This window comes from Arachis hypogaea, chromosome 14 (assembly GCF_003086295.3).
Source record: "Arachis hypogaea cultivar Tifrunner chromosome 14, arahy.Tifrunner.gnm2.J5K5, whole genome shotgun sequence".
Taxonomy (NCBI): domain Eukaryota; kingdom Viridiplantae; phylum Streptophyta; class Magnoliopsida; order Fabales; family Fabaceae; genus Arachis; species Arachis hypogaea.
The window spans coordinates 141,099,006-141,125,478 of record NC_092049.1 but is presented as its reverse complement, the minus strand read 5'-3'; the positions used below and the strand labels follow the sequence as shown (position 1 = coordinate 141,125,478).

At 35.1% G+C, this 26,473-nt stretch overlaps 1 protein-coding gene across 17 annotated transcripts; it reads right to left on the bottom strand.

Annotated features, from left to right (window-relative positions):
* On the bottom strand, nucleotides 1–26,442 carry LOC112798074 (callose synthase 3-like). 17 transcript variants are annotated; one of them, XR_011871656.1, is made up of 43 exons: nucleotides 26,261–26,387; nucleotides 25,881–26,031; nucleotides 25,453–25,553; nucleotides 24,900–25,021; nucleotides 24,732–24,825; nucleotides 24,441–24,551; nucleotides 24,255–24,371; nucleotides 23,962–24,054; nucleotides 17,595–17,686; nucleotides 16,880–17,006; nucleotides 16,016–16,147; nucleotides 15,726–15,802; nucleotides 15,561–15,645; nucleotides 14,468–14,590; nucleotides 14,270–14,384; nucleotides 13,743–14,077; nucleotides 13,569–13,621; nucleotides 13,418–13,478; nucleotides 13,049–13,115; nucleotides 12,911–12,963; nucleotides 12,750–12,836; nucleotides 12,314–12,448; nucleotides 12,133–12,227; nucleotides 11,916–12,000; nucleotides 11,664–11,824; nucleotides 9,667–9,790; nucleotides 9,333–9,442; nucleotides 9,148–9,244; nucleotides 8,918–9,069; nucleotides 7,369–7,478; nucleotides 6,643–6,819; nucleotides 6,487–6,555; nucleotides 6,110–6,326; nucleotides 5,867–6,002; nucleotides 5,040–5,159; nucleotides 4,848–4,966; nucleotides 4,688–4,771; nucleotides 3,210–3,322; nucleotides 2,728–3,135; nucleotides 1,823–2,617; nucleotides 1,676–1,726; nucleotides 1,005–1,187; nucleotides 1–528 (listed from the first exon to the last, which is right to left on the bottom strand). XR_011871656.1 is itself a non-coding variant. In XM_072215593.1 (43 exons), the coding sequence occupies exons 2-43, from the start codon at nucleotides 26,029–26,031 to the stop codon at nucleotides 277–279; spliced, it is 5,760 nt and encodes a 1,919-aa protein (XP_072071694.1). In that variant the 5' UTR covers nucleotides 26,032–26,092; nucleotides 26,236–26,442; the 3' UTR covers nucleotides 1–276. The 17 variants fall into 17 exon arrangements, 16 of the variants coding, with proteins under 16 accessions (XP_072071694.1, XP_025697024.1, XP_025697020.1 ...); XM_072215593.1 differs by having other exon boundaries at nucleotides 2,906–3,135; nucleotides 6,694–6,819; nucleotides 25,881–26,092; nucleotides 26,236–26,442; XM_025841239.3 differs by having other exon boundaries at nucleotides 2,906–3,135; nucleotides 6,694–6,819; nucleotides 26,261–26,442.
* Between the last annotated feature and the right edge of the window lie 31 nt (nucleotides 26,443–26,473).

The following is a 26,473-nucleotide window of genomic DNA, read 5'->3' as shown; positions in this document are numbered from 1 at the left end:
TTAGTTCATGACAGCTGATAACAGTTAGTGATTTAGCTGAGCTGGCAATTCTGTTGAGAGTTAGTTACAGGAGTAGAGCACGTGATTGCTATGACTAGAGTCTTAAGCTAGTATAAATACTAAGCTATAATGTAATAAGTGTATGCTGTGATCATTTTTTACTCATCTTCATAATAAAATCATCCATCTCTCCCTCACTTTCTCTCTTTCTCATTCTCTGATTTCTACTCTACTTTCTCATTCTCAAAGAGCCTCTGGTACCTTTCAGTATTCAAACTATTCCCTTTTGTTGTAACTGTAACGCGCATTCCTTCGGCCTCTGAACATACTGAGAATTTGCAAATCTCCACTGAACCATTGGTTGAAAAGCATACGTGTTTGGAAAAATGAAATAAAAGGGAACAACGACAGAAAAGCAACAGGAGTGAACAAAAGCAAACCCATCACCATTTCATAGTTACGAGCAAGAGTCTTTACTGATTCCCAGAGTCCAACTACTTGGACAAGTGGTTTTAATGCTTGTGCAATCTGCCAAAGAAAGAACGAACGAACCCAAAACCATGAACAAATTGACGTCAGAGATTGCAATAGTAGACATATGAGTATGAATATGAGTGGACATGGTGCTCTATATTTAATATGAAGACGGAATAACTAAAACTCATAATGCAATTCTAGAATTAATCAGTTCCATAAAACTTGGCTAGACACAACTGAGAAAGGTTGGATTAATCACAGGAAAAGGATAGTCCGATGTACAAGCATCCTGCGTTAACACAAGGTCTAGAGAAAGGCCGCACCCAAAAAGGTGTAATGTAGGCAGTCTAACTTGATAATTACATGAATCACAACTCACTATTGCTCTAAGGCCCCCTAAGAATTAACCACAGAAAGATACAACAAAAAGAAAAGTAAAGGATTGCAGCATAGTAAGCATATCACTGCAACAAAATATTCATTAGTTTAGCATGGATGGAATGGAATGGAATGGAAAGATAACTGACCTGTAGCATCCCCCAACCAGTTGGCACGAAGGCAAGAATAAAAATAACAATGTCCTGCATGGACATATGCGGAAGGGCAATCAATGTGACAATTGGCACAAACGTTACGAATATCAATCCGTTGATTATACGGATCAAAGATTGAGATTTTGCACTCAACTTACGCCTCCAAGCAGACAAAATCTGAGGCAAGAAGGAAACGGAAATTAAAAATTTGCTAAACCAATAGAAATTAATATTCACATCTTCTGGTATAATTAGGAAGTAGTATTGACATTTTGTGGGACAAAAATACAAACTAGAATAGAGGATTATTGTAACATTGTGTAATACGCATGGGCCCAAATAGGTTACTTAATAAAAGTGGACTTAGTTAATATTGGAAAGAGTAGTAAAGTATAAATAGGTTGCTTGTAAGATATGTGAAATATGAAAGGGATTTCTCTTCCTCTGAATTATCTCTTCTATTTCCCCTCTGATTATACAATTCTCTCTCTAGTTTCCCAATTATCCTATCCCGAATTCCATACTAGCAACACATTGCTACATAAGGAAACTCTAATACTATACAACATCCATATGCAAAGGGTCCAGCTAGACAATATAACAGTGGAAGCGGACAAGTATATTATAACATGCCCCTACAAGATAGAAAGAAGATTTTGACTAACCTTCGTGACAAAAACTATTGCAAATATCACCAACCATGAAATGCCATATATCTGTCAGCCAAGAAAAGAAAATCCGTTAGTCCATTTCAACTTGTCAAAATTTGGTGAGATAAGAATACAGGAAATAGGGAAGAATACAAGACTTACCAGAAAACTATTTGATTTCCTTTTGGTGATATTTAAGTGATATACAAGACCATACTGGTAGATAAAAAAACGCAATGATAACAGTATCTCTACTACAATTCCCCACAGTCCTGAATATCGGAGATGCTCTTGTTCCTGTTCCCACCATGATTCCCAACTTTTCTCAGGTGGTATTCCAATACGTCCATAGTTCCTAATCCATATATTCCAGTCATTCCAATCATCAACAATTTTTTGCCATTCAAAACCAGATGGATTAAACAGGAACGGAGCAAAGAGCCATGTTCCCGCCATAAACCACATTGATATGTTAATCAAGACATATCCAACATCACTTCTATAATTATGACAAAAAATTTCGTATACAACAAGCACTATTGAGAGCTCAATACCCTTCACAAAGTGGCTGCGTGAGTAAAATCTATAGTTGTCAGCAAAATTGACATGACAAACTACAACCCCTTGACCCGTAGATCTATAAATTGCACCTCCATGAAGCAACGTCCTTCCAAAGTAGTGACTCGTTGTCCCAAGTGAGAACATGAAGAACATGGGGGCCAACTGAAACTGCATTAATATGAACTCACTAACTGCAGCACGGTAGCCTCTCTCCAAGGAAATTTCCATAAACATGGGCAAAACCATTAAAAATCCAATTTGAACTAATGATTGAGAAGCAAGAGCCACTTGAAGAGGCTTATTGTCTTGAACGGCTTTTCGTGCACTCAAACCTTCCCCATTGAGAACAAGATAGAGACGACCATAAAGGAATGCGTATACAGTGATAACAGTAATCTGCCCAAAATTAATAGGGGAAAAAAAGGTTCAAAAGCTCATGAGATTAAAACTATATCACATGGTAATACAAGGACAAAAAGAGAAATCATCAGTGAGTCTTAGCTCACATGGTAGCTCCTGTGATCTTTAAAACATTAGGAGCTGCTGTTATGTGGGGCGTTTGGTTTCCGCACATAACATTTCCCATTACTCTTTGGGGTTCCAATGTGAGTCTCTCAAGTTTCTTAAAAGAGGGGAAAAAACTAGATAACATGTTAGTAAAATTTGGCTCCAGCAATAGCTTACAAGAGCACTGAAGTGATATCCAACTGTGGAGAAATAACAAGACAACATTCGGAAGAAGTCAAAGTGATGTCCAAGTCGGTATACATCCCGGCTTAGTGCCTGCTCTCCATTGCCACTAGCTATCTTTGCTTCAAACATAGATATTTGGTTGAGACCTGCATCTCTTGCCTTCCCAACTTGTATGTACTCATGATGAGTAACATTTCCTTCCCGAAGAGTAGTATTGAAGCCTGGAAATGGCATTAAAAACCATTGAAGATGGTGAAGTCAATAGAAGCCAAATAATAGGAATTGAATATCGTACCTGCAAAAATACCTTCACTCAAATTGACAACTTTGGAGGCTTTGCTGACACCCCCTCTTGTAAGGTGAAAAAGCCTATCAAACACATCAGAATGCCCGTAATGGAATCGAACCCTACAGATTGAACATTGTTGTTAACTTGAGTACTAAAGGCTTCCCAAGAGAAAGATAAACTTTCACCATATGAACTTTAGTCTACATCTTAAGAGCATCCCTACTGATAATCCACCTTATACCCGAATTTGGCGCCACTTGTCGTTTACATCAGACTACTAATCAACACGTCATTATAGTGAAAATTCATTAGCAGTGGAATTATTCTCTCCAAAGTATGATACCAAGTCCATCCTTAAGGTCTAACTTGGGTTTACCAAGTTGTGCCATGTGCATTGCTGAATTTGAGAATGCATTGTTGCATCTCATAATATTTTTAGTTCAATTGAATCTCATGGGCTGTAAATATAACTAGTCTTAACTTATACTAATCTATATTGATTTTTTTTTTTTCATTTTAGAATTATCTTCTTCACTCCCACGCCCCTTCAACCATCTGTCCCATGCCCTTTCTGCATATACAGTGTGCTGCCTGCCTATAGTGCAATAATGTTGCCTTGCGGGAGCTTTTCAACCAGAACCCCAAAACAACAAAACCATAGATTCACAATGCAACAAATCCCCAAAAAGTAAAACGATAAAGAAAAGGATAACTTTAATCAGTTCAAAAAATAGCCATAATCTCATGCTTAGCTGCATGTTCCAAAACATAGCCATACCAATTGAAGAAAGTTCAGAAAAGAAATGCAGCACATAGCTCAAAGATCACAAAAACCAAAAACTCAATCAGTAAACATCCCAATCTCCAGCAACCATTGTAGTGCCACAAACTAACGTCAAGAGCAACCTTCCCCCAGGCACTGCAGCACCTCAACCCTGTACTACTGAACCAATGCTGGAAAGAACTGCCTCATTGCCACTAAAATTGCAGCCCCTTACTGCCAGATCACTACATGCTGCTGCAAGGCACCACTTCTCTTCCATATGTCATCATACCATATATGAATATGCAACAGCTACATTCAATCTGCATGCCAGCACTGTTGCATTAGAGCAGCTAAAGGGCTGCTGGTTGTGCCAGGTTTCGGTGGCAGAAGTGGAGCTGGCCAGACCACTGATGTGTGGTTGGATGAGAACTCTTTCCTCCTCGAGCAAATCTTTTCTTCCTCCACGTTTCATCCCCTCCATTTATTCTTGTTCTATCCCATTACTTTCACAACTTATAGATTTTATCCAGAAGAGAATGCCCTTCTTGTTGCAACTTAGTAATTCTTTTATGGATACGGATATACCTTCCTAAATATCCTTCTAATACTTCTCCTTATAGTTAACACAACCCTTGTTTTTTCTAGGTTTGGAATGGGCTATGTATACATAGGCTGAGTTCATCATCCAACATGTGGAAAAGAAAGAACAAAAGCTTACTTCAGGGGATTAGCAAGAAATCTCTGACCAATCGTTGCGAAACTTGTCTCCCGATTTACCATAAAGCGTGCAAGGGAAGAAACACTGAAATTAGAGAAGACGGTCAGTAACATTGAAAGTATGATTTGTAGTTGCAAAACCATCATCTGTATGGGTTCACCTTTCTGTGAATACATGCTCCCTCAGTCCAAGTATACTAGGGAACTGGACACCATCATGCTTCTTCAGAAATTCTTGCAACAGATTTCTCATTTTCAACGCTTCTTCCATGTAATTATCCTATAAGAGACAAAACTTGATCACATGGAATGATGAAGCCTTACTATCACGTGATCTTATATGATCATTATACCTGGTCCATATCAACTGTTTGCAAGCCTTCTCCACGTGTGAAAATTATTGCATGATTCTGATTTTCAGGCTTACCCACACCTAAGATAGCTGGTCCAGGAAGCTTTATTCTATATATGACCTTATTCAGAAAGTCAAGATGGAGAGTATGAAGTAAAATATAGAAGAATGTACTTTTATAGTAAAAAAGTGATAGTTTTGTCAAAATTTCATATCAATACTTTTAATTCTAAGGAAAAACTATAAATATTCAATTCTGAGGGATAGTTTAAACTTTTTCCCCGTTGCTTGGCTCAAAGACACTTCAAAGGGAGCTTCCATCTATGATGTATTGATATTCAAACCTTGCTCTGTTCCTTGTTTCTATTGTTCCTTCTTGCATATAGATTTTGTTGTTCTGGAGTTTTCATATCATTTAGTTGAAAATTCCCTAATTTCTTCTAGTAAAACATTGGCTTAAAGAAGTTTTTGCTCCCCCATAACATAAGCGCTTTACATTGTTGGTCCTCGTAAAATTTCTTTTTTGGTTTAATCCAGCAAAACTCAAAAGCTATCTAAATTAGAATCATCGACCCTTTCTTCCCCATCTCCTGTTCACAGTTCTTACCCAAGGAAGGTTGACGGCAGAGATTAATTTAGACAGTTTTGTAATTTTGCTGGTAAATATATATTTATATATAAAAACCAAAAAGAGCTTATTTTATAGGGATAAAAAACTTATGTAAACCTAAAAAATTCATTATATCAAAAGAATATATTACTAGTAGGGGGAAAAAGGAACTACAAATCATCATATACTGCCTTTACCATGATCAGAATACCACATACCTGGTCCAGAAGCAGAGCTTGATGTGGGTCAGAAACCTTCACCAAACAAGAGTAGTAAACCTTGATGTTCTTTTTTTGTCTGTCGTTGCCAGATTCCTCTACCTCATCAATATAGGCAATTCGAAGTGAAGGATATCTGCACAATGAAAATCTTAATACCAATTAATGGGCACAATGACAATATTTTACTGTGATGAAAACAGGTATACTAGCCCGCCATAGTGATTGGGCTTCAATGCTTACCTTTTCATAAGCCTTAATATGTCCTGTGCTAGTGGAGAACCAGATCTCTTGTCAATACCATATTGTTGGCACGAGACTACGCATGTGAATTTCATATCAGCTACTGCTTGGCAATCTGTCCCTGATAACCTTCCCCCCCTTAAGCTATCATCTGAATTTTCTGTGTCTGAGTTTTCTGTGCATGAACTTTCCATAGCGTCATTACCTTTCATCAAATCTGACCATTCAGAAAAGCAAAGTTATTAGTAACAAACAACTAAGGTTCAGTAATGATTAACAAACAGTCTTTTCCTTTAAGGTAAACTATAAAGATAACTACTGCCATAATGTCCTATTTTAATAAATAAATCCTTTCATTCTCAAGAGAAGGAATTCACCTTCATCTCTGGACATATCAAGAAAAGCCTGGAGCTCCAAAGCTTTTTTGTAATACATCATGCCTCTTACTGCATTAATAATAATACTTCAGTTTCTTGCAATGATAGACATTCTAAACTCCAAGGCTAGAACAAACAATATATGAACATAATCACTTGAGTTAACAGTGTGTTCAATAGAGAAAGAGATGGAGGCAGACAGAAAACCAGTTCTAGTCAAAGTTGCCCATCTATAGGATGCCCAGAGACGAAGTTCTTCTTCTAACTCCTCGCTCTCTCTAAGTTCCGCATGAGTAGCACACTTAATTCTCTCAAGAAAGTTCGTCCACTCATCTGTACATCAGTAATAAAAACGCTAACGAGCAACACATTAGATATCTCAACCCATGAATTTTCACATTTATGCTTTGAAAAGAGTTATTTAGATCTTGTTTGGAAACCATTTAATATGAGAAAAGAATTCTATTTCCTTTAAGAAAAGAATTCATTTCTATTTGAAACTCAATTCCATGATTTGGAATGACTATAATATATTAATAGAATATAATTCAAATTTGAAGAATGTGAGAGTGGATTTGGAAATCAGACCCCTTTAGTCTGATTTACAAATGAAGGTTCATTTCTATTTGAAACTCAATTCCATGATTTGGAATGACTATAATATATTAATAGAATATAATTCAAATTTGAAGAATGTGAGAGTGGATTTGGAAATCAGACCCCTTTAGTCTGATTTACAAATGAAGGAAAAATGAGAATTGGAATTCTCAAAGGAATTCAAATCATTGTTTTTTAATTGTTCCAAAGCAAGAAAAAAAAAATTCAACTCTTGAGTGACTTCTAATTCCTAGCATTCCAAACAAGCTCTAGGTAATGGTTAACCTGGAAACATCTGTTGCAAGTAGGAAAGTATTGTAAGACCATCTTCATTTGGTGTCTCCAAATCTTCTAAACGGAAGAGAACTTGTTCTCTATAATGTGGTGTTAAAACCCTACATGAAAAGTCCACAACAACTTGTTAGGTAGCATATATTAATATTGATAGAATTCATGATAAAAACTCAAGAATAAATATCAAATATTGTCATGTTATGTAGAATGATGAGTGCCTATTTATAGGCCAAGAATACAATCTAATTATAATGATCAAATCAATATAATATCAAACTAACTAAATATAAAATAAATACGAGATATACTGAAAAACATACCCCTTCAAACTCAAGTGATAACCTATTGAAAAACATCAAAACAAGAAAACTAAAATAATATCTAAATAAAATTCTCAGAAGTTTGAAATCACTGCAAGAACTGAGTGTAGCTAGAATTACAGGAACGGGGATCAGACAGAACTGCAGGAACTTGGGTGGAGACGGAACTGCTGGAACTTGGTGTGGAACTGTCGGAACTCAAGGTGCAGACGGAACAGTCGGAAAACTTGGGGTGCAGACGGAAGGAGCTGCCGAAAAACTCGGGGAGCAGACGAAATTGGGGAAAACTCGGGGTGCAGACGGAATTGCTGAAAAAACTCGGTGTGCAGCCAAAACTGCCGAAAAACAAGGTGCAAACGAAATTGCAGGAACTTGAAGTGCACACAAAAGGTGTATTTTTGGGGATTGAAAACTAGAATAAAAAAGTAAAAATACTCTCACAAAAGAGTTTGGAGCAACGGCAAAATTCGGAGAGTTCAAGGAGAATATCATGATAGAATTCATAATAAAAACTCAAGAATAAATATCAAATGCAGTCATGTTATGTACATCGAGGAGCACCTCTTTATAGGCCAATAATAAAAGTTAATTATAACGATGAAATCAATATAATATGAAACTAAATAAATGTAAAATCAATACTAGATATACCTAGATACTAATATGATATCAAAGTCTATCCAATCCAATATTGTTGGGCAACCCACCTGTAAATGTTCACACTCCAGACAATAAGGTCTCTAGAGAGTTTAAAAATGTGAGGCATCTCTCACCCCATGAGCTAGCTTTTGGGGTTGAGTTAGGTTCACTCAATATCAATCCTAATAGGTACACGAGCACAATTTCAAGCTGAAATACTAGAAAGAAAATTCTACAGCTTATTCCCAGACGCATTTCAATGGATAATACTTGATGCCACCTTTTTTCTTGTTAAAGAATCTTTGAAAAATCCTTTGAGCCAACTAAATTAAACCTTAAAGTTTACTATGGTTTTTCATGATATTGTAATAATTCATAAAGTATAATGACTGAAACTTCTGTCATTAAAGTAGTTCAGATAACTAAAATCTTTTGAACTGTTAATCAACAAGAATGCAAGGGAAGGAACATATTAAGATCATGCCAAATGCAATAGAGGACATTACCATAATCTTTAATCTGAATGTTTAATGAATTTCAACAGGGAAATGGCACAGGATGTAGACTGAAAGATAACTTACGAGAATGAAAGCATGTTGTGAACACTAGGTGCCTTTGGTATGTCCATAAACAGTGAACTTGAGAAGAAAGAAATCCTTCTCCTTGCTTCTAAGTTAGATGGTACATCCATGGCAGATTCTTTTGTTGTAAGTAGCAAGTAAAGCCGCTCAATCTATCCAAGAGAAACTAAGTCATTACCAATACAATTCACTATTCAAACTTTCATCATAATAATTCATTTGTTAACAACCTTCTCTCTCCAAGCTACTGTGGGTTGTACAACTGGAAACCTGAGAGCTACTTCAGATGTAAATGGTTGGCAAATATCAAGGTCTGAATGCACCAAACTATAAAACAAAATGATAAAATCATAATCACGGGAGGAAGTAAGATGCAATTTAAAGATGTAGACATAGAACTCTATACATGCATCACCTAACTATATGATCCAGCTCATCCGCCATCATCAGATCTCTTGTCACCACCTCCAGCATGTCCAAGAAAAGAATCACAACTTGGTCCCTATCATTTTTATTGTTCTCCCTCTATGACAATGGAAACAAATGGGTTAGATTTTGGCAACCAAACTGAAAAGACATTAGGATGTTCTGTGCTTGATCCTTGATTAGCTTATAATAGAAATTAATCAAATATAAGAGAAAGCTTATAATCAAATCTTACTGCAAAAGGTCCCAAAATATTTTTACTCAGAAGTTAATCAAATGTAAGAAAATGTGAACTAATGAATTAAATATGGCTAAAATGTTACCAAATATTTTATTAGCTCAACAAACTGGCAGTAGAGGTGGGTAACAGCACTCATTCTGAATTCATTTATCAGAGTACCTGCCTCAGCATGGCTGTCTATTTTAGCAAAGATGAAATCTACAGCCCTGTTATGAAAGACATCAAAAGAAGTTTAGGCTAGACATTGTATCAAAAGTGATGAAACTAGTGTTTCCTGTATTATTTTATGAAGGAGCCCACAATCTGATATCATTTAGAACTGAAAAAGAATAAGCTAGCAATTAGAACTGTGCAATCAGATTCAGCAAGATCACACAAAACATGTGAAGAGTGACAGAGATCCTATAAAAGAGAATTTAGCAGATGGCAGCCTTCATCTCTCATATCTTTGATCAGAAGATCAAATAGCAAATGTACTTCTCAAGGCCCCCAACCTCAAGATTTTTGGAGCCAGCTAGCAAGGTTAGACAGGAAGAACATTCACTCCCTTGAGGGAGTGTTGCAGAATCTTCGATGGAGATATTTGTTGCTGATCTTTCCTGTTTATTTTTCCTGTATCATTCCATAGTATAGTTTACATTCCTTTCCTTATTAATGATAGAAGACTCTATTAGAAGTCCCACCTCACTTGGAACATGATCATGATAACCTTTATAAATTTTAAGCAGCCCTCACCTTTTTAGTTATTTTTTAGGGTTGATTTAGGCCCACTCATTTCTAATATGGTATCAGCTTATGCAGTGTTTATTAGTTGGCCCACTTACATACACCCACTCTTGGACACTGGGGGGAGTATTGTATGTCTGCCATCACTTGGGATGCGATGATAACCTTTGTAAGTGTTATGCAACCCTCTCTCCCTGAACTGGTTTTTGCTGTTTGGTTAGACCAACAAAACTCTAATACTATCACTAATTACGAGTAATATGTTACAATTAATTGTAATTATCATTTCTCCCTAATCATAGGAGTCTGTTGTACATCTAGCATATAAAGGCAGCTTGCTTTGATGAAATATACAACAATCTGAATGAGTGTGAATCACTTTCCAGAAAATAGAATCACTCATCCAACTTGTCTCCTCAAAATCATAAATCAACTACCATCACCAAAGCCACCAATGGGTTGAGAAAAAGAGAAGACAAGTCGGTTGCCTCAACATGAGCTTGTACTGAGATTGGAAACAAAGCATGGAGAGCAACCTCACATCATACAGACCCATCCTGTGTCAGACCACTAAGCAAGTGGGCAATTGTGCAGACAGTGCATCACACACGTCCTAAACATTTAGGACAAATCAGAGAAGAAGCCAAGCCACAACCAAAACAAAAAGATTTTGTGGGAAATTTTGATGACGAGCTTGCCAAAATGAATTTTCATCTTTTCTGGGAATTGCAGCCACCGCTACTAACTCCAATACAAAGAATGTTGATGTTTATGCCGGAGAATAAGCAATTGATAAGCTAGTTCTCCCTTACGGGCCTCTCCGAGGAGCTAAGATTTTCTTTCAAAACATCAGGAATACACATAGCAAGGATATACTAATTCTATTGTATCAGTAGTTTGTGAGCTGAATTTTAAGTTTTGAAAATGAGTCTGGGCCAATTGGTCAGTGCTTTAACATAACCTGGGTCTTCCAAGGCAGTGAGGGGTATCGCCACCCCCAACCTGAATTTTTACGTAGGGAAAATTTTACCCTTGTCTTAGTCCTACAGGTGGAAAATAAAAAACATCCTTAAATGGAGCAGTCCTTGTGGGAAGCCCCACTAAATGGGGAGTTTTGACATTCCCTGGAGGGTGTGCAAAACATGTGACTATATGTATTTGGTCATGTGATAAGTAATTTGTGTTTATTTCTTATGTGACATACTAAGTGCATATAGCTCGGCCATTCAAGTTATTGAAGTAACATTTTCCTGTCCCGTAAATGTTTCACCTACACTTCTCTTTTACTTTTCCACAATCAACAGTAAAACTACTTATGTAAACTACTACAATAAACGGGTTCAAAGGACTTACTGTTTCTCATGTTCCCCTTGAACCAAGTGCTTAATAATGCTCTTGAGTGAAGCATAGCATTCACGAACAGCACAAGACATGTAACTGTCAGCCTCAATTCTTTCTCCTAGATCGGAACCATATACACTGCTGTCCCTAGCCATACATACTGCAGTTTGGACCTATTGACCATAGAGCCACAAACAGAATCATTAAATGAGTACACGGAATTGGAGGAATTAAACAGTACAGAGATGTGAAAAATAAACAGACCTTGTTAGCAAGTAGAAAAGGTGGCCATTGCATAAAACCCAACTCACAATCAACCCTATAAGGTACAAGCAAAAGGTCCATTTCCCTGAATAGTATAATACTCTCATTAGACTACCATACAAAAGGTACTGTATGGAGACTGGACAGAGGAGCAGAAATGGGGAAAACATATCAAGTACTAAAAGAAAGGGAAAAAATACACTATCCATCACATTACCGATTGCTAATAAGATCTTCCTCTCTGAAACTGGTGATTATTGGATTCCATAATTTTGCAAATCTAGCAGCCTCCTTCCCCTTGTTAGATGGAGCCTGTACCAAGTAAACTGATGTAATCCAATTTAAAGATGCGTTAATCATAAGCTCAATAAATTAATGGTAAATGTAAACTAGTTAACCTTAGTAATTCTACGAGAAAAGATGGCTTTTATTCCTTTTTTCCTTGAATCATTCTTTTCATTTGGGAACAAATTGGCATTGAAGGCACCAGGCAACAAATGAAAACGAGATCTAAGCATTTCTAGTGTCCGTATCTGAAAAACGAGATCATCCACTAAAGCAAGATGAGATCAAGTTATGATATAAAAATGATCATATGACGATAAAAGATATGCCATAAAGAGGTAACAATATTAACAATAGTAGAATTATTGGTAGCTATATCATATCAATAATAAAGTTGAAATTATAGGAAATTAAACAGCCCCAACTAGAAGAAACCCAATCCAAAGTCTTCCAGTGGGACAAGATGGACACTAAAAGAATAAGCCTTCTGAGTTTCCCACAAATAGGTTCAAAGCATAAAAACAATGCACAAGGGGACAATATACTAACCTCCCCAATGCGTTGGTAAGCACCATATATACCACCAAATAAGGTTGAGAATAATGCATACCAAATTTGTGTATCCATGAAATATACCTGAAAAAAAGGAGTTATACAAGTATGCTACAGATACTTAGAAAAGGATGTTAGTCACATACATAATCCTATACCAGTGTAATTGGAGTCCAAAGTGCAACGCAGGCACCAATTTTTTTGTTCTGAGCTGCAAAGCACAGAAGCAGTAATAAGATCTTATGAGGAAATGAATTCTTATGAAAGCCACCGCATTCAAGCTTATTAGTTATTACCATGAGGAAAAAATCCATTTGGGAAAGTTGGGATCATAGCTTTCGTAGGTCCAACTAGAGGTTTTATCTACAGTAAATTTAAGAAAGATGAACAAGTAAAAATCACGTAATTGTTCTGAAAGAATGCTCCATGTCACAAAAAGGCAGTAGGAAAAACTTAAAATTCATAAAAGCTGTGGCTAGAACTCCAGTTTAGCTAGTTCGTCACGGTGCAGATCCCAACACCAAGAACTACATCTTAAGTTGTAACATTGTGACAGTGGCTTAATTTAACAACAATCATGCATGGTGGAACTGAATAAGAAGAAGCGATTATCAGAAAGAAACTAATGACTTAGCTTCAAAATGAAATGAAACGAAATTCATCACCTCTATATAGTAACTGAAAGCCAGCTTTGTAACTATAACGAGGGCCCAAAACATCGTGTACCTGAAATAATAAACAAGATTGCATAGCGTCAGATGCCTGCAAAATTAAGCAGTCACGAAAAATAGAAACTTCTCAACTTCAATGTCTTACTTAAAACGGGAAAATGCGCTCTCATGCATTGCCCTACCAACATAAAGACAAGGCTGGCGATTATAATGCATCAGAAAGACCAAGTTAGAATCCAAATATCTCAATTATAGTTGAATAAACCTGCTCTTGGGTATAGCAACCAGAAGAATATTCAAAAAACAAACTACTGCCTACCTGTGACCACCATATCATTAGCATCACAATCCTATAGTTCAACCTCTCAAGGAACTGGTAAATGGATGGGAACAGAAAGAATACAGCAGCGAGCATATTCGGTGACAAGTAAATAACAATGGCCAAAATAAACAATGAAGGAAAACTCGCTTCATTTCCAATCCAGCTTCTGATGGTTTGAGCAAACCCAGGAGGATTATCCCATGTACATGCATAAGTAACCGACAGAACAAACACCCAGGCTGCAGCTGAAACAACTTTGAGAATGTATCTTAACTTAACATACAATGACATATTCTGTTTTGCTTTCCAACATAGAATGATATCAAGAATAGCTGCACAAGTGGAGAGAAAGTCAGTTAGAATCTCAGTAATGTAAGAGGTCAGAGGACCACAATATGTTACAATTGAACAGAGTAACATAACTGAATAAATGAAGTATAAGGCATCATCTCAGTAACAGTGTCAACTGAAATATCATAGCAGGATAATTAAATATCATACACAGACAAAATTTGATTACCTACCTTGGCCAAGCTTCAATATAGCTGCTGTTATAAATACAGTCAACACCCTTAATGCATCACCGTAAGAGACTGCAAATGGATCATCAGATCCATTCCAAGCAACAACAATCATAACCTGACACCAAAACCATTTTCAGACACATTTTTTTGCAACAAATTCAAGAGGAAGGCAAGGCAACATATCCGGGAAATTAATACCTGTAAACACAGAATGAAAAAACTCCACATGCGGTCGAAACTTCTGAAAATATGCCAAAATGACCGTATCTCAACAAAATTCACTTTCCCGATCCATCGGTATCTGTTAGCCAGCTCATGATCCTGCACATTGACAGTTTTCTTTAAAAACTTCTTTATACTTTTCGTGCTAGTACAAAGGATAAGAATTCCATTTAAAAACAGAAAGATATAACAATGCTTGTAGAGACAGTTAGAATGTTGTCATTTGTGATTATTATTTGATTATAATTAGGATCCATTAGAACATGTAATTTGTGAAATCATATGTGTGTATTTATGGGCATTATTACATAATGCTTATGTTATCCATCTTTGGCCATGTGGTTGACACACAATGATGTTATATGTCTTTCTCACTCAAAAGACCGACTCTAAGGCAGTGTTTGGAAGCTGTCCCTAGAACATAAATACAGAGTAGTAAGTACATAAACCAGTTTGATGGGAGAGACAGAAAAATTTTAAAACTTCATCCCAAGACACAAATACACAATTTCTATCCACTCCAAAGCCTGGGACAGTAGAGACAAGACCCTGATACACAATTACAGAAAAGCAAGAGGAACTATGTAGTTTAACTCCAATAAAGAAAGCAAAAAATTCAATTTCAGTACAACAGATCTTAGATATACAGTTTTACAAGTGGAAACAAAAGCAACAGTATTAATGCTTTATGCAGTAAATAGAAATAATAACATGAGGAAACTTCCATCCTGAGACACCAAAACAGCAATCAAATAGAAGAAGCAAAACACCATTTGGCACTACATCCACACTGAAATCATTTTCCTAGAGATATGAAGCACAATAAAAACCTAGAAAGATAATAATTTGTAATTGATCCACATATATAGAAAAATCCTAGCACTCCTATGAAAACAATAGCCTTCATAATGTTTACCTTTACAAATGTTTACCAAACTCTAACAGAAGAAGAAACAAGTGGATCACCACAAAAATTACATGTCTCATTTCTTTAAAAGAATTTAGAACAAACTAAATGGCTAAAACCAACACATGGAGTGAAAAAGAGAGATTAGTGACCAGTGCTTACATTGTCAAAATCTAGCTTATAAGGCACGCAAAAGAAATCAGCATCAGCACGCATTGGCCAACCTAACTGGAAGCAATCAGCTGACCTGTAATTTCATCGCTAAATTAATTCTGAGACAGGTATTAATGATGAACATCAAAGGAAAAATAAAAGCAGCAACTACACCAAAAATATTCATTCAAATCATCATAGTTCCTCCATTCTGAATTCTCTGAGATTCCTCCTTTGCTCCTTTCAGCTTCCTTATGACCAAAGCAATTAATTTCATATTACCAATATGAAAATAAATAAATAAATAAATAATATATTATATGGATGTGATGGCCAAATTTTTTTTAAAGAAAAGAAAATAAAAAGAGAGAAGGAAAAGGAAAAGCAGAAGATAACCACCAAAAAAAGATTTAAAAAAAATTAAAAAAAAAAAAGAGGAGAAGATAACATCAATGGAGAAAAACCTTGGCAATCACATCATAAATAGGAGCAACAACTTTCCTTAAGAAAGCCTCCTTTTCACACCCATTTGCTTGAATGACATTCTCCCCCGTCATTGGATCAATAGTAAGCATATGAAATAATTCAAAAGCCATCTACAGAAACCAACATGAAAAGATCCCAAATCGCATCAATATTAAACAAAAATGATAAGTTACCATCAAAAGGTTTTATTTGAATCAGGCATATCTTTAAATGCTTTATTGTGCAAACACAACCTCTCTTAAACAATATTATTCCAAACAAAAAACACATATTTATGTTTCACATGTGAATGATGGAATCTAATCACAAAGGGCTCATCTAAGTGAACTTGGTAATCCTTCTAATTTGGATAAGGACCACAATTGTTACTCTTGAGAGATACTCAAGAAATCAAGTTGGTCTTTTAGAAACTTTTACATCAAATTGGTCCATTATGGGAAAGAATAACCAACAATATAACAACCAAACTGATGTCCAGTTTTAAAGTCAAGGAGAAATATTAATTTCCTGCCAAAGAAAATTTAAAAGAATAATTTGGAAGGAATAATTTGGATATATACTCATTGTTTCTCACATAAATTATTGCTTGTAATTTTAGTCTAATTTTTCTTGCAGTTGAGGAAACATATTAGATAAACTGGGAAACAATGATAATAAATGTAAAGCATCTATTAAGTACTCTCTATTGATGCACCATCTAAACTACTACCTACTATCTAACAATAATATCTCATCTCATATTTAAACATAGAACAAGTCAAATATCTACAAGAGCTTAGAAAAGGGGAAAAACAGGGATGAGCCAAACATTATAGAAAAAGGAAATTAACATCTTCTCATACATGGTGATATATATAGCAAAGGCATTCCGGCATGAGTCTTAGGTTCGCGGCTTCACCCCATATTAGAAGGTACAGACCCATATACAGAAGTTTGCGTTGCTGCACTTTTTGTTCTATGGTTGGTAACCTGCAATAAACAATCACAAGGCAGGTTGCATTCAAATTTGACAAATACATATTTCTAGGCAAAGCTAGATAGAAGCATTAAACCTGGTACAAATAAGAACCCGTAGGCTACTTTTCCACCACAAACAAGAACTCACAAAATCATAATATATAATGCTGAATAATTTGTTGAGATATTATATCATCTCTGTTGAAATATGAGAAGAGATATTATTGTTAAAAAGTAGTTAGTAGTTTAGTTGGAGAACCAATGGAGAGTAGTCCATAGGTGCTTTGAAGGTAGGTGACTTATTCCCCCTCAATGCGACAGTGGCATTGATCAATCAGCCAAATACAAGCGAAAAAGTGTAGGCAACAAAGAAGACTAATAAATGTAAAGCACCTATCAACTACTCCCCATTAATGCACCATCTAAACTTAATCACTATCTAACAATAATATTTCTTCTCATATTTCAACAATCTCTACTATATTTCCTACACATATATTATGTGTGTTGAATGACAGAGACGAGCTATTTCAGTAATATTCTTACTGTTCCTTCTAATTTTAAGAATATATTTCAACAATAGGAGAATAAAACACTAACCAGAGACTACTTTTCCGGCCCAAATACTTGCACCACATTTTGTAATTCTTGAAAAGTTTCTTCATCACTTGTGTCAATGCACGCTCATCCAACTAATCACATAAAATATACAAGTCAAATGGGCATCTAACAATTACTATATGCATATTTGTAGATTCATTCTTAAACGCTCCTTAATAAGTAAGTAAGGAGTGTTGCACTCCTTATCAATCAAACAAATCTTATCTCTCTATTTATTATATTTTATATCAATAGTTTAAATTTAGAATTTAGAGCTTCAGATTTAGAATTTAAGGCTCGGGATTCATAGTTTAAAGTATAAAGTTTAAAATTTAAGATTTAGAGTTCAGAGTTTAAGATTTAGGATTTAGAGTTTAAAGAGCACTATACTCCTTACTTTCTCCAGAGTACATTAGCATTCGCCCATATTTATACGATGAAAAGTAAAAAAGAAAAAAGACTAGTTTTTAAGCACAAGGTCCCCAAATGAATGATCATTGTCATCAAAATAGAATCTCTAGAAGTAAGATATGCATAATACACTTCTACTTTTATAAAATAAAATTCAGCCCAAAAAGGCAGGCATGAATAGGATGGCAATTCAAAATTTGCTGCCTAGCTTCATATAGTTATCAAAAAATTATCCGATAATGTAGGTCCCATATAAAAAAATTAATTAAGAAACAATAGCCCAATCCCACAACTCTTTTTTCTCTTTTTCCCCTCTCCAGCAACAGTAACACAGACACATACATTCCAAAATCCCTCCTCTCTCCCAGTACCTCTGTTGCATTGCTTCTATCCCTCATGTCCTCCCTTTCTTCTATATTATTTTCAACCACTTTGTACTTTATTTAATTCATTGCTCTTCTACTCCATCAATATCATGACTTATTATTGTGCTCTTTTATGTTGCCTTTTATTCTCAAAAGCACAAACACCTCATTTTGTGTTCGGTAAATCAAAGAATTATGTGCTTGTACAGCTTTTAAAAGCTAGTGATGCTTTTGAAAGCACCTAAGGGGAGCTTTTTAAAGTTGACTTGTGCTTATCAAAATTAAAAAGTCTAATATAACCGCATTCATTAATTAATATCCAAATTTCATTTTTACATTAATGTCTATTATATTATTTTTAAATTTGAAAAGTTATTTTACTAAACGTACTTGTTTTGCTTGTACTTATTGTATTGAAAGTCATTTTTAATTTAATTTACTAAACATAGATGCTACAACTTTTAAAAATATATCTTTTAAAAGCTAGCTTTTATAAGCTACTTTTGAAAAGTAAAAGTTTTATCAAACTAAGCCTTAGTCATGCCAATATTAACCAATTTTCCTTTTTTAATTCCAAAAATTCTCATTTTGTGGAAGATTTAGGATTTAGAGCCCGTTTGGGAAGTAGCAGAAGCTACTTTTTTTTTTTTTTTTTTTACTTTTGGATTATGAAAAGTCACAATCTGCGTGTTTGGCACCATTTTAAAAAAAAGCTTAAAAGTTAATTTATAGCTTTTTGAAGAAGTAGAAATATATGACTCAATAAATCATTCTACTACTTCTTTAGAAAAAATTTAATTTCAAAACAAAAAAATCTACTTCCCTTCTTACTCTGAAAAATACACAGACTCTTCACCACCATTTTCACGCAAGGTCTGCTAGAAGCACTGGCCTTCTACCATCATTCTCACGCAATGTTCCAAACCTCACCATTTTCACATAATGATTCATCTGATGGAAGTATTGATCCTCCACCACTAATTTCATTTTCAAACAATACTGCATCTGAACAACCTACTGCATATATTCCTTCTAAGTATTTATTTTATCATTTTATCACTCTATTTTTTATTATTAAATTTGTATTTAACTGTGGCATGAAATTTCAGTTTTAATTGTATTTTTTTCACATGTGATTTTATAGCTTGCTATTATTTTCATAGTTAATTATAGCAAGTTCTTGACCTCAATAAAGGAGAAGGGAGTAAAAACAGCAACAAAATATACATTGACACACATTTTATATTTATTTTTTATTTTCACCTACCATATCATACACAATATTAGTGATTAGGTTATGTAAAATCAACATCCAATATTGGAAAGTATTTGTTATCATTCTCTTTTGTAAAAAAAAAATATTTTTTGAGTTATTTATCCAAACGCTACAACTTTAAAATAAGTACTTTTATAATTAAAAATCCAAACACAAAATAACTTATTTATAAGCTGCTATTAACAAAAGTCCTTATGCTTTAAGCTCTTTTTCCAAAAGAACTTATTTAAGTTATTTACCCAAACTGGGCCTTAGAGTTAAGAGATATTGATTTATGGTATAGAATTTAAAATAAATAAAATTATTTTTAAAAAATCGATTAATATTGGCTGAAACAATTGATTCCCTAGGATTACTCTTTTTACAATTATAAAAATAATTTTGAAATAAATTATTTGGTTATTTTATAATTTAATTATTAGTACGATATTTATGTTAGTTATTTTATAATAAAAAAAAATTAACTCCGCCTATGTTACACCTGCGCTACATAGCCGGTTCTAAACCCGGATAAAAGAGGAGGGTTGTGTTAAGTCTTCGACAGCCAATATAAAAACTTAATCAAATTTTCATGACATGGATCACAGACATTATTGTCCTAAAGCTAGGTCGTTGCAAGGAAGAAACGCGCTGTATGGCTCGCATACAGTGTCAAATGAGTAAGAGCCGCTGCATCGGTGCTCGGATGTAGTGTTAAATGAGTAAGGGTTCCCACATTTTCGTGAACAGATGAAAGTAAATAAACTAGTTCACAAAGAAAAAGGTAAAGGTAAAGGTCGGAACAACAGAAAGTTGAGATTTGAGACATGGAATATAAGTACTCTAACAGGAACATCTATGAAGGTGGTAGATACCATGACAAAGAGGGAGATTAACATCATGTGACTACAAAAAATAAAATGGGTCGGCACGAAGGCTACGGAATTGGATACCTTCGGGTTCAAACTTTGGTATACAGGAAAGATGAAGAATAAGAATGGAGTCGGTATTATCGTGGATAAACAGTGAAAGAAGGACGTAGTGGATGTCAAGAGGGTGAGTGATCGAATCATCTCTATCAAACTTGTGGTAGAAGGAGGTACTTTTCATGTGATTAGCGTCTATACACCGCAAGTGAGTTCGGATGAGCAACACAAGATAAGGTTTTGGAATGATCTAGAGAGTTTGGTCCAAGACATACCTTCGAAAGATAAGATTTTTTTAGGAGGAGATTTAAATGATCATGTTGAAAGATAAGTGATTGGGTATGGAAGTATTCACGGAGGCCATGGTTTCGACGTGGTCAATACCAATGGTAAAACTATTTTGGACTTTTCTTCAACATTTGACCTTCTCATCGCAAATACATGCTTTAAAAAGAGAGACAAACATCTTATAACTTATAGAAGTGGCATGACAAACTCTCAAATCGACTTCTTGTTGAGGAGAGTCGATCGGAAATTTTGCATTAATTGTAAAATTATTGCGGAGAGAGTTTAACAACACAGTATAAGATGCTTGTCATGGATTTTTGCGTTGAGCAAAAGTTGGGGAAAAGACATTATACGGGTACCCAAGAACGAGGAAGTGGCGGATAAAAGGTGAGGAACAAAGAAGTTTTCTAAGACGGGTAGAAGAAGAGGCAAAGTAGGGAGGGGATGAAAGCGCAGAAGGGATGAAGGGAGATGACAGAAGTTATTAGAAAAATATCAAAAGAAAGTTTTGGTAATCTAGAGGGATAGAACCAAGAGACAATGAGTCTTGGTAGTTGAATGCGAGTGTACAAGAAAAGATAAAAACAAAAGGGAAGTGCTTTAAGAGTGGTCTTTGTACCGCACTGCAGATAATTGGAAAAAATACAAGGCGTATAACAAAGAGACAAAAATAGCTGTAAGTGAAGCAAGAACAAGGGCATATGAGGGTCTTTACCAGTTTTTAGGCACGAAAGAAGGATAAAAATGTATATATAGAATCGTAAAGAGCCGTGAAAGAAGAACGAGAGACTTGGATAAAATTAATTGCATAAAAGATAAAGATGGAGAGGTTTTGGCTCAAGATTAGAAGATCAATGAAAGGTGGAAAAACTATTTCTACGAGCTATTTAATGAACGACAGAAGACTCTTCCAAGCCTTAGTCGGTTATGCACGAGGGAATAAGATCAAAATTTCGACTACTATTAAAGGATTCGAGACTTCGAGGTAAAAGAAGCTCTAAAGCGGATGAAAAATAGCAGGACAGTAGGACCCAATAATATTCCGATTGAAGTTTGGAAGGCTCTTGGAGAAAAAGACATCAGTGGAAAAAAAACACATTGGTACCTATTTACAAGAATAAGGGAGATATATAGAGTTGCGGAAACTATAAAGGAATCAAACTCATGAATCATACCATGAAGTTATGCGAAAGGGTGACAGAACGGAAGCTGAGACAAAAGACATAAGTAACAGAGAACCAATTTGGTTTTATATCAGGCAGATGCACCACTGAAACTACATACCTGTTAAGAAGAATGATAAAGAAGTATCATAGTAATAAAAGGAATCTACATATAGTATTTATCGATTTAGAAAAAATGTACGATAGGGTGCTAAATGAGGTCTTATGGAAAGTTTTAGAAAAAAAGAGAGTAAAAATAGTATATATTCGTACAATTAAAGACATGTATGATGGGACTACAACTAATATGAAGACTCAAGGTGGTGTGACAGAGAAATTTTTTATTGGTATAGGATTACACTAGGAATCATCTTTAAGTCCATACCTTTTCACATTAGTCTTAGAAGTACTCACAGAACATATCCAAAAGCCTGAGATATGGTGCATGCTTTTTGCCGATGATATCATCCTTACGGAGAAAAGCTCTAGAAGTGTATAGTATGCGCATAAGTTGTAGCAAGACAGAATATATGGAATGTAAGTTCAGCCGCCGAAGGGAAAACCCTAATATAGAGATGAAGATTGGAAAAAGTATCCTACGAAAGTTAAAAGTTTTAAGTATCTTGGTGCATCATACAGGATAATTGAGAGATTGAATAAGATATAAATCATAAGATCCAAGCAGGTTAGTCATAATGGCGGAGTGCGTCTGGTTTCATATGTGACAAAAAAAGTGCCTTTAAAACTTAAAGGTAAATTCTATTGCACTGCTATTAGACCGCCTATACTTTATGGTGAGCGGCCAAATGAGAGCACAAACATAAGTTAAGTGTGATAGAGATGAAGATGTTGACATGAATGAGTGGTCATATGCGATTGGATAGAATAAGGAACGGAAATATAAAAGAGAGAGTTGGAGTAGCACGTATTGTGGAAAAGATGGTAGAATCGTGTCTCAGGTGGTTTGGACATGTGAGAAGAAGACCGACAAAGCACCCAGTCAGAATGGTAGATGAGATGGAAGATGGACAAGAGGTGAAAGACAGAGGAAGATCTAGAAAGACCATCCATGAGGTGATCAAACGAAATCTACATGTAAATGGTCTCTTTATAGACATGATATATGATAGAACTCAATAACGTTGTTTGATCCATATAGTCAATTACAATTAATATTTTGCTTTGAAATTAATAGAATTTGACATTTGAAAGATTCAATTACAATTAAATATTTTCTTTTACATTTGCACTTGGATGCAATTCTAGGATTGAATTTGGACAAAGTTGTTATATATGGTTAATACTTGACTGATGACGTGTTTATTGTAATGTTTGACAACTATTAGCTTAATTATATTTTGTAGGTATAAAAAAATTGTTTTGGAAGGCCCTACAACAGAAAGCGCTAGACTTGGTGCACCTTGATTATATTTAATTGCATTTTCAAGACCCTATGAGATAGAAAATAATACATGTATGTTTCATGTCCAATTGTCCACAAAATCAATGAAACATGTTTGTTTCAGATTCAAACAAAGAAAAAATCACCTAAATGTGATTCCTGTTTGTTGTTCCGACTTTTATAGACTAGATAGCCTTCCACCCATTTTTATATTAAAAAAAATTAAAATTTAAACATTTATCTATAATTAATTATCAATGTGTTTGAATGTACTTCTATAACAATTATTATAGTGGATTTACTTTAGAAAAATGCTTAATATTTATACAATTGTCTCGTGTGACTATGGATTACTTAGCAAAATGTTTTAATAATAATAATAATAATAATAATAATAATAATAATAATAATAAAAAAAAAAAAAGAAGTTGATGACTGCTCAACATTTAAACCGTCGACAAGATAGTGAAAGCTTCTGAAGCCATTTAACATCCGAAATGGCAGAAAATGTACAATTAGATAGAAATTTGGTATCAGCTGTTCAAAGAAAAACTCACCTTTGACTGCTGATTAGGCTTCCAAAATTTTCTAATGTGGACATTTGCAAGCAATAAGATCAAATGCTCTCTCTGGTTTGCAACATTGTCTTTCTGTAATTTGTAAAATCCATATATATTTATTAAAACATCGCATGGAAATTCAATTGGAATAATTAGTAACTAAGTAATCACCCTTTTTTCATCTTGAGAGAAAGTGGAATAAAGGGGCTTTTGTTTTCTTATTTGGGGGTAGGAGGATAAGACTACCCCAATAAATAGATAATTTGTCAAAGTTCCAAGTTGTACTTTACCTGAAAGCCAAACATCAGCCCAAGCCAATCCAAAATGTCTGCATCTTTATTTTTCTTGTAGTCCTTAGGCCATGGAAGACCCCTGATATTACGAAGAGCATATACAGCACCTTGTATCTGCAGAGAGAGATAGTGAGAAAGTAGAGCACCCAAGAATACAGAAATGTTTGAAGTTGAAGTTCATGCCTCGGGAAATTGCATTATCGCCTGATTTGCACCATTAGGATCAAGAGGAAGAATATTGTACGGGACAAACATCTTTTTCGTCTGCACAACTTCGTCTTGAGTCTCTAAAATCTACCACAATAGAAATGGCAAACAATCATATGTGTAACGTAGCAGACAATAGGAACCTTACAAAATATACAAATACTGATGGAGAAAAAAAGATCAGAAAAAATGGAATGGCAACAAGAGAATAGAATCCTGGGGATATAGAAAGTAACATTTAGGAGCTACAGAAAATAACCTCAGTACCTCACGATTAAGTTCCATGTCTTGAGTCGTGTTAACAGCCTTCAAAACCTCAAAAATAATATTCGCAGTCTGATATGCCTTGCTAATGGATTCACTGACAGAAGAGGCATAATATTAATCATATAACAGATAGAGAACCATCAAATGGTAAACTATGTAGAAACCTACCGGTCGGCTTTATCACCAGCATTTTGTAATGCTTGGATATATTTTTGGTAGTAATGCTGATAAAAGCTTTGCAACTCGCGAGCATCACTTTTTACTCGGCCCTCCAAAGTTAACTCATTTTCCTAACCAATATGGAATGAATTAGAATTGACACCACACCATCAAGTCAATGTAGATACAACAATGCATTCTATATTGACATACCAGAAAGATTCATAATGATATCATCCTTAAACCATGACAGAAATAATTATTAATTAGATATTAGACCTCTTCAAGACTTCAACACAGAAAGAAACTGCTGTTTGTAAACAATGCAGAATTCAGAAATTAGCAAGGACTCTGACCCAAGTTCAGCTTTCAACAGCATATCTTTTAGTGGGTTAATAATAGTTCCATACTTTATCTATGAGAAGAGCAAAAGGGACAACATAGTATAACAAGAATTTTCTCAATCCATGACAATATACAAAGTCCATTTCCCCAAAAAGCAAACTAATGCAGAACATGCATATCTAGAACAAAGAGATTATGGTGAACCATTAGCACTTACTCTTTCCAGGCGTTGGAGAAGTGCAGTTTTGTATTGGCGAACACCTCGACCGCTTGAACTAGGGTCCAACTTGTGAGCTTTGTCAAAGGCATAATATCGGCCTACAACAAAATAAGAACAGACAAAGATGCACATTTACATTAAAAAATAATCATAATAAATAACTAAAAAATAAGCAAGCCATGAATTTAGAAAATGCTATTAGCATATATGGAAGTTTATCACTTTGATACGAGTTGTAAATCAAGATTAGTTACAAGGTTACAGTAAATAGTTACTTTTCACTTACTATATGATCAAATTGTAGACCAAATTGTAACAACCTTTTTTCTTATTCTAGTAAATTTTCATATTCTTCGCTTTCTGCATATTCTCTCTTTTTGCTCTCTGATCACCGCGATTCTAAACAACAAATGCAAGCAACTTACAGAGATAAGCAACCCTGGGATTGTACTCTTCAACTTCATTGGCAACACGTAGGATCGGAGCAATCTCAACAAGAGAGGAAGGCAGAACCTCGCTGTCAAATGTGCCGAGGCCGATGATCCCGGCCGTCTGCGACCTCAAGATCCGCTGCATCTACACACTCAATAAAAAACTATAGCATGATCCGGCAAGTTATTAGAGAACCATGAAGTAGCTGCACCAATAGTTAAAAAAAAAAAGTAAATTGAGGTTCCAGAAGTGCAGTGCAGAGACGACATTAACATTTAAAAGGAAAATGCAAAGAAAATGAAAATGGCGTTGCAACTTGGAAGCCAAAAAAAAATTAATGCTTCTTACAGATGAGAGCTCAGAAGTCAGAAACCTTTGGCATAGCGCACAGAGAGAGTGGAAGCTGAATTTACAACTACAAAGCCAAAGCGAAGGGGGGAAACGGAAAGAAAGAAAACCACCAAAATCAAAAGAATACAAACTTGATGGTTGACTTGGACTAACTTCAGTCGTCGTCCGAAGAAGAAGAAGAAGAGAGTGTGCACTGTGCAATGCAATTTTTTATTTATTTTTTTACTTGGACTAA

What these genes read in the sequence shown, in the direction of transcription:
- LOC112798074 (XM_025841234.3), bottom strand. An exon ending in AAACAGTTGATATGGACCAG is followed by an intron (nt 4,967 to 5,039) that starts GTATAATGATCA and finishes TGTCTCTTATAG; the next exon opens with GATAATTACATGGAAGAAGC. An exon ending in CAATAGTTTTTGTCACGAAG is followed by an intron (nt 1,188 to 1,675) that starts GTTAGTCAAAAT and finishes TTCTTGCCTCAG; the next exon opens with ATTTTGTCTGCTTGGAGGCG.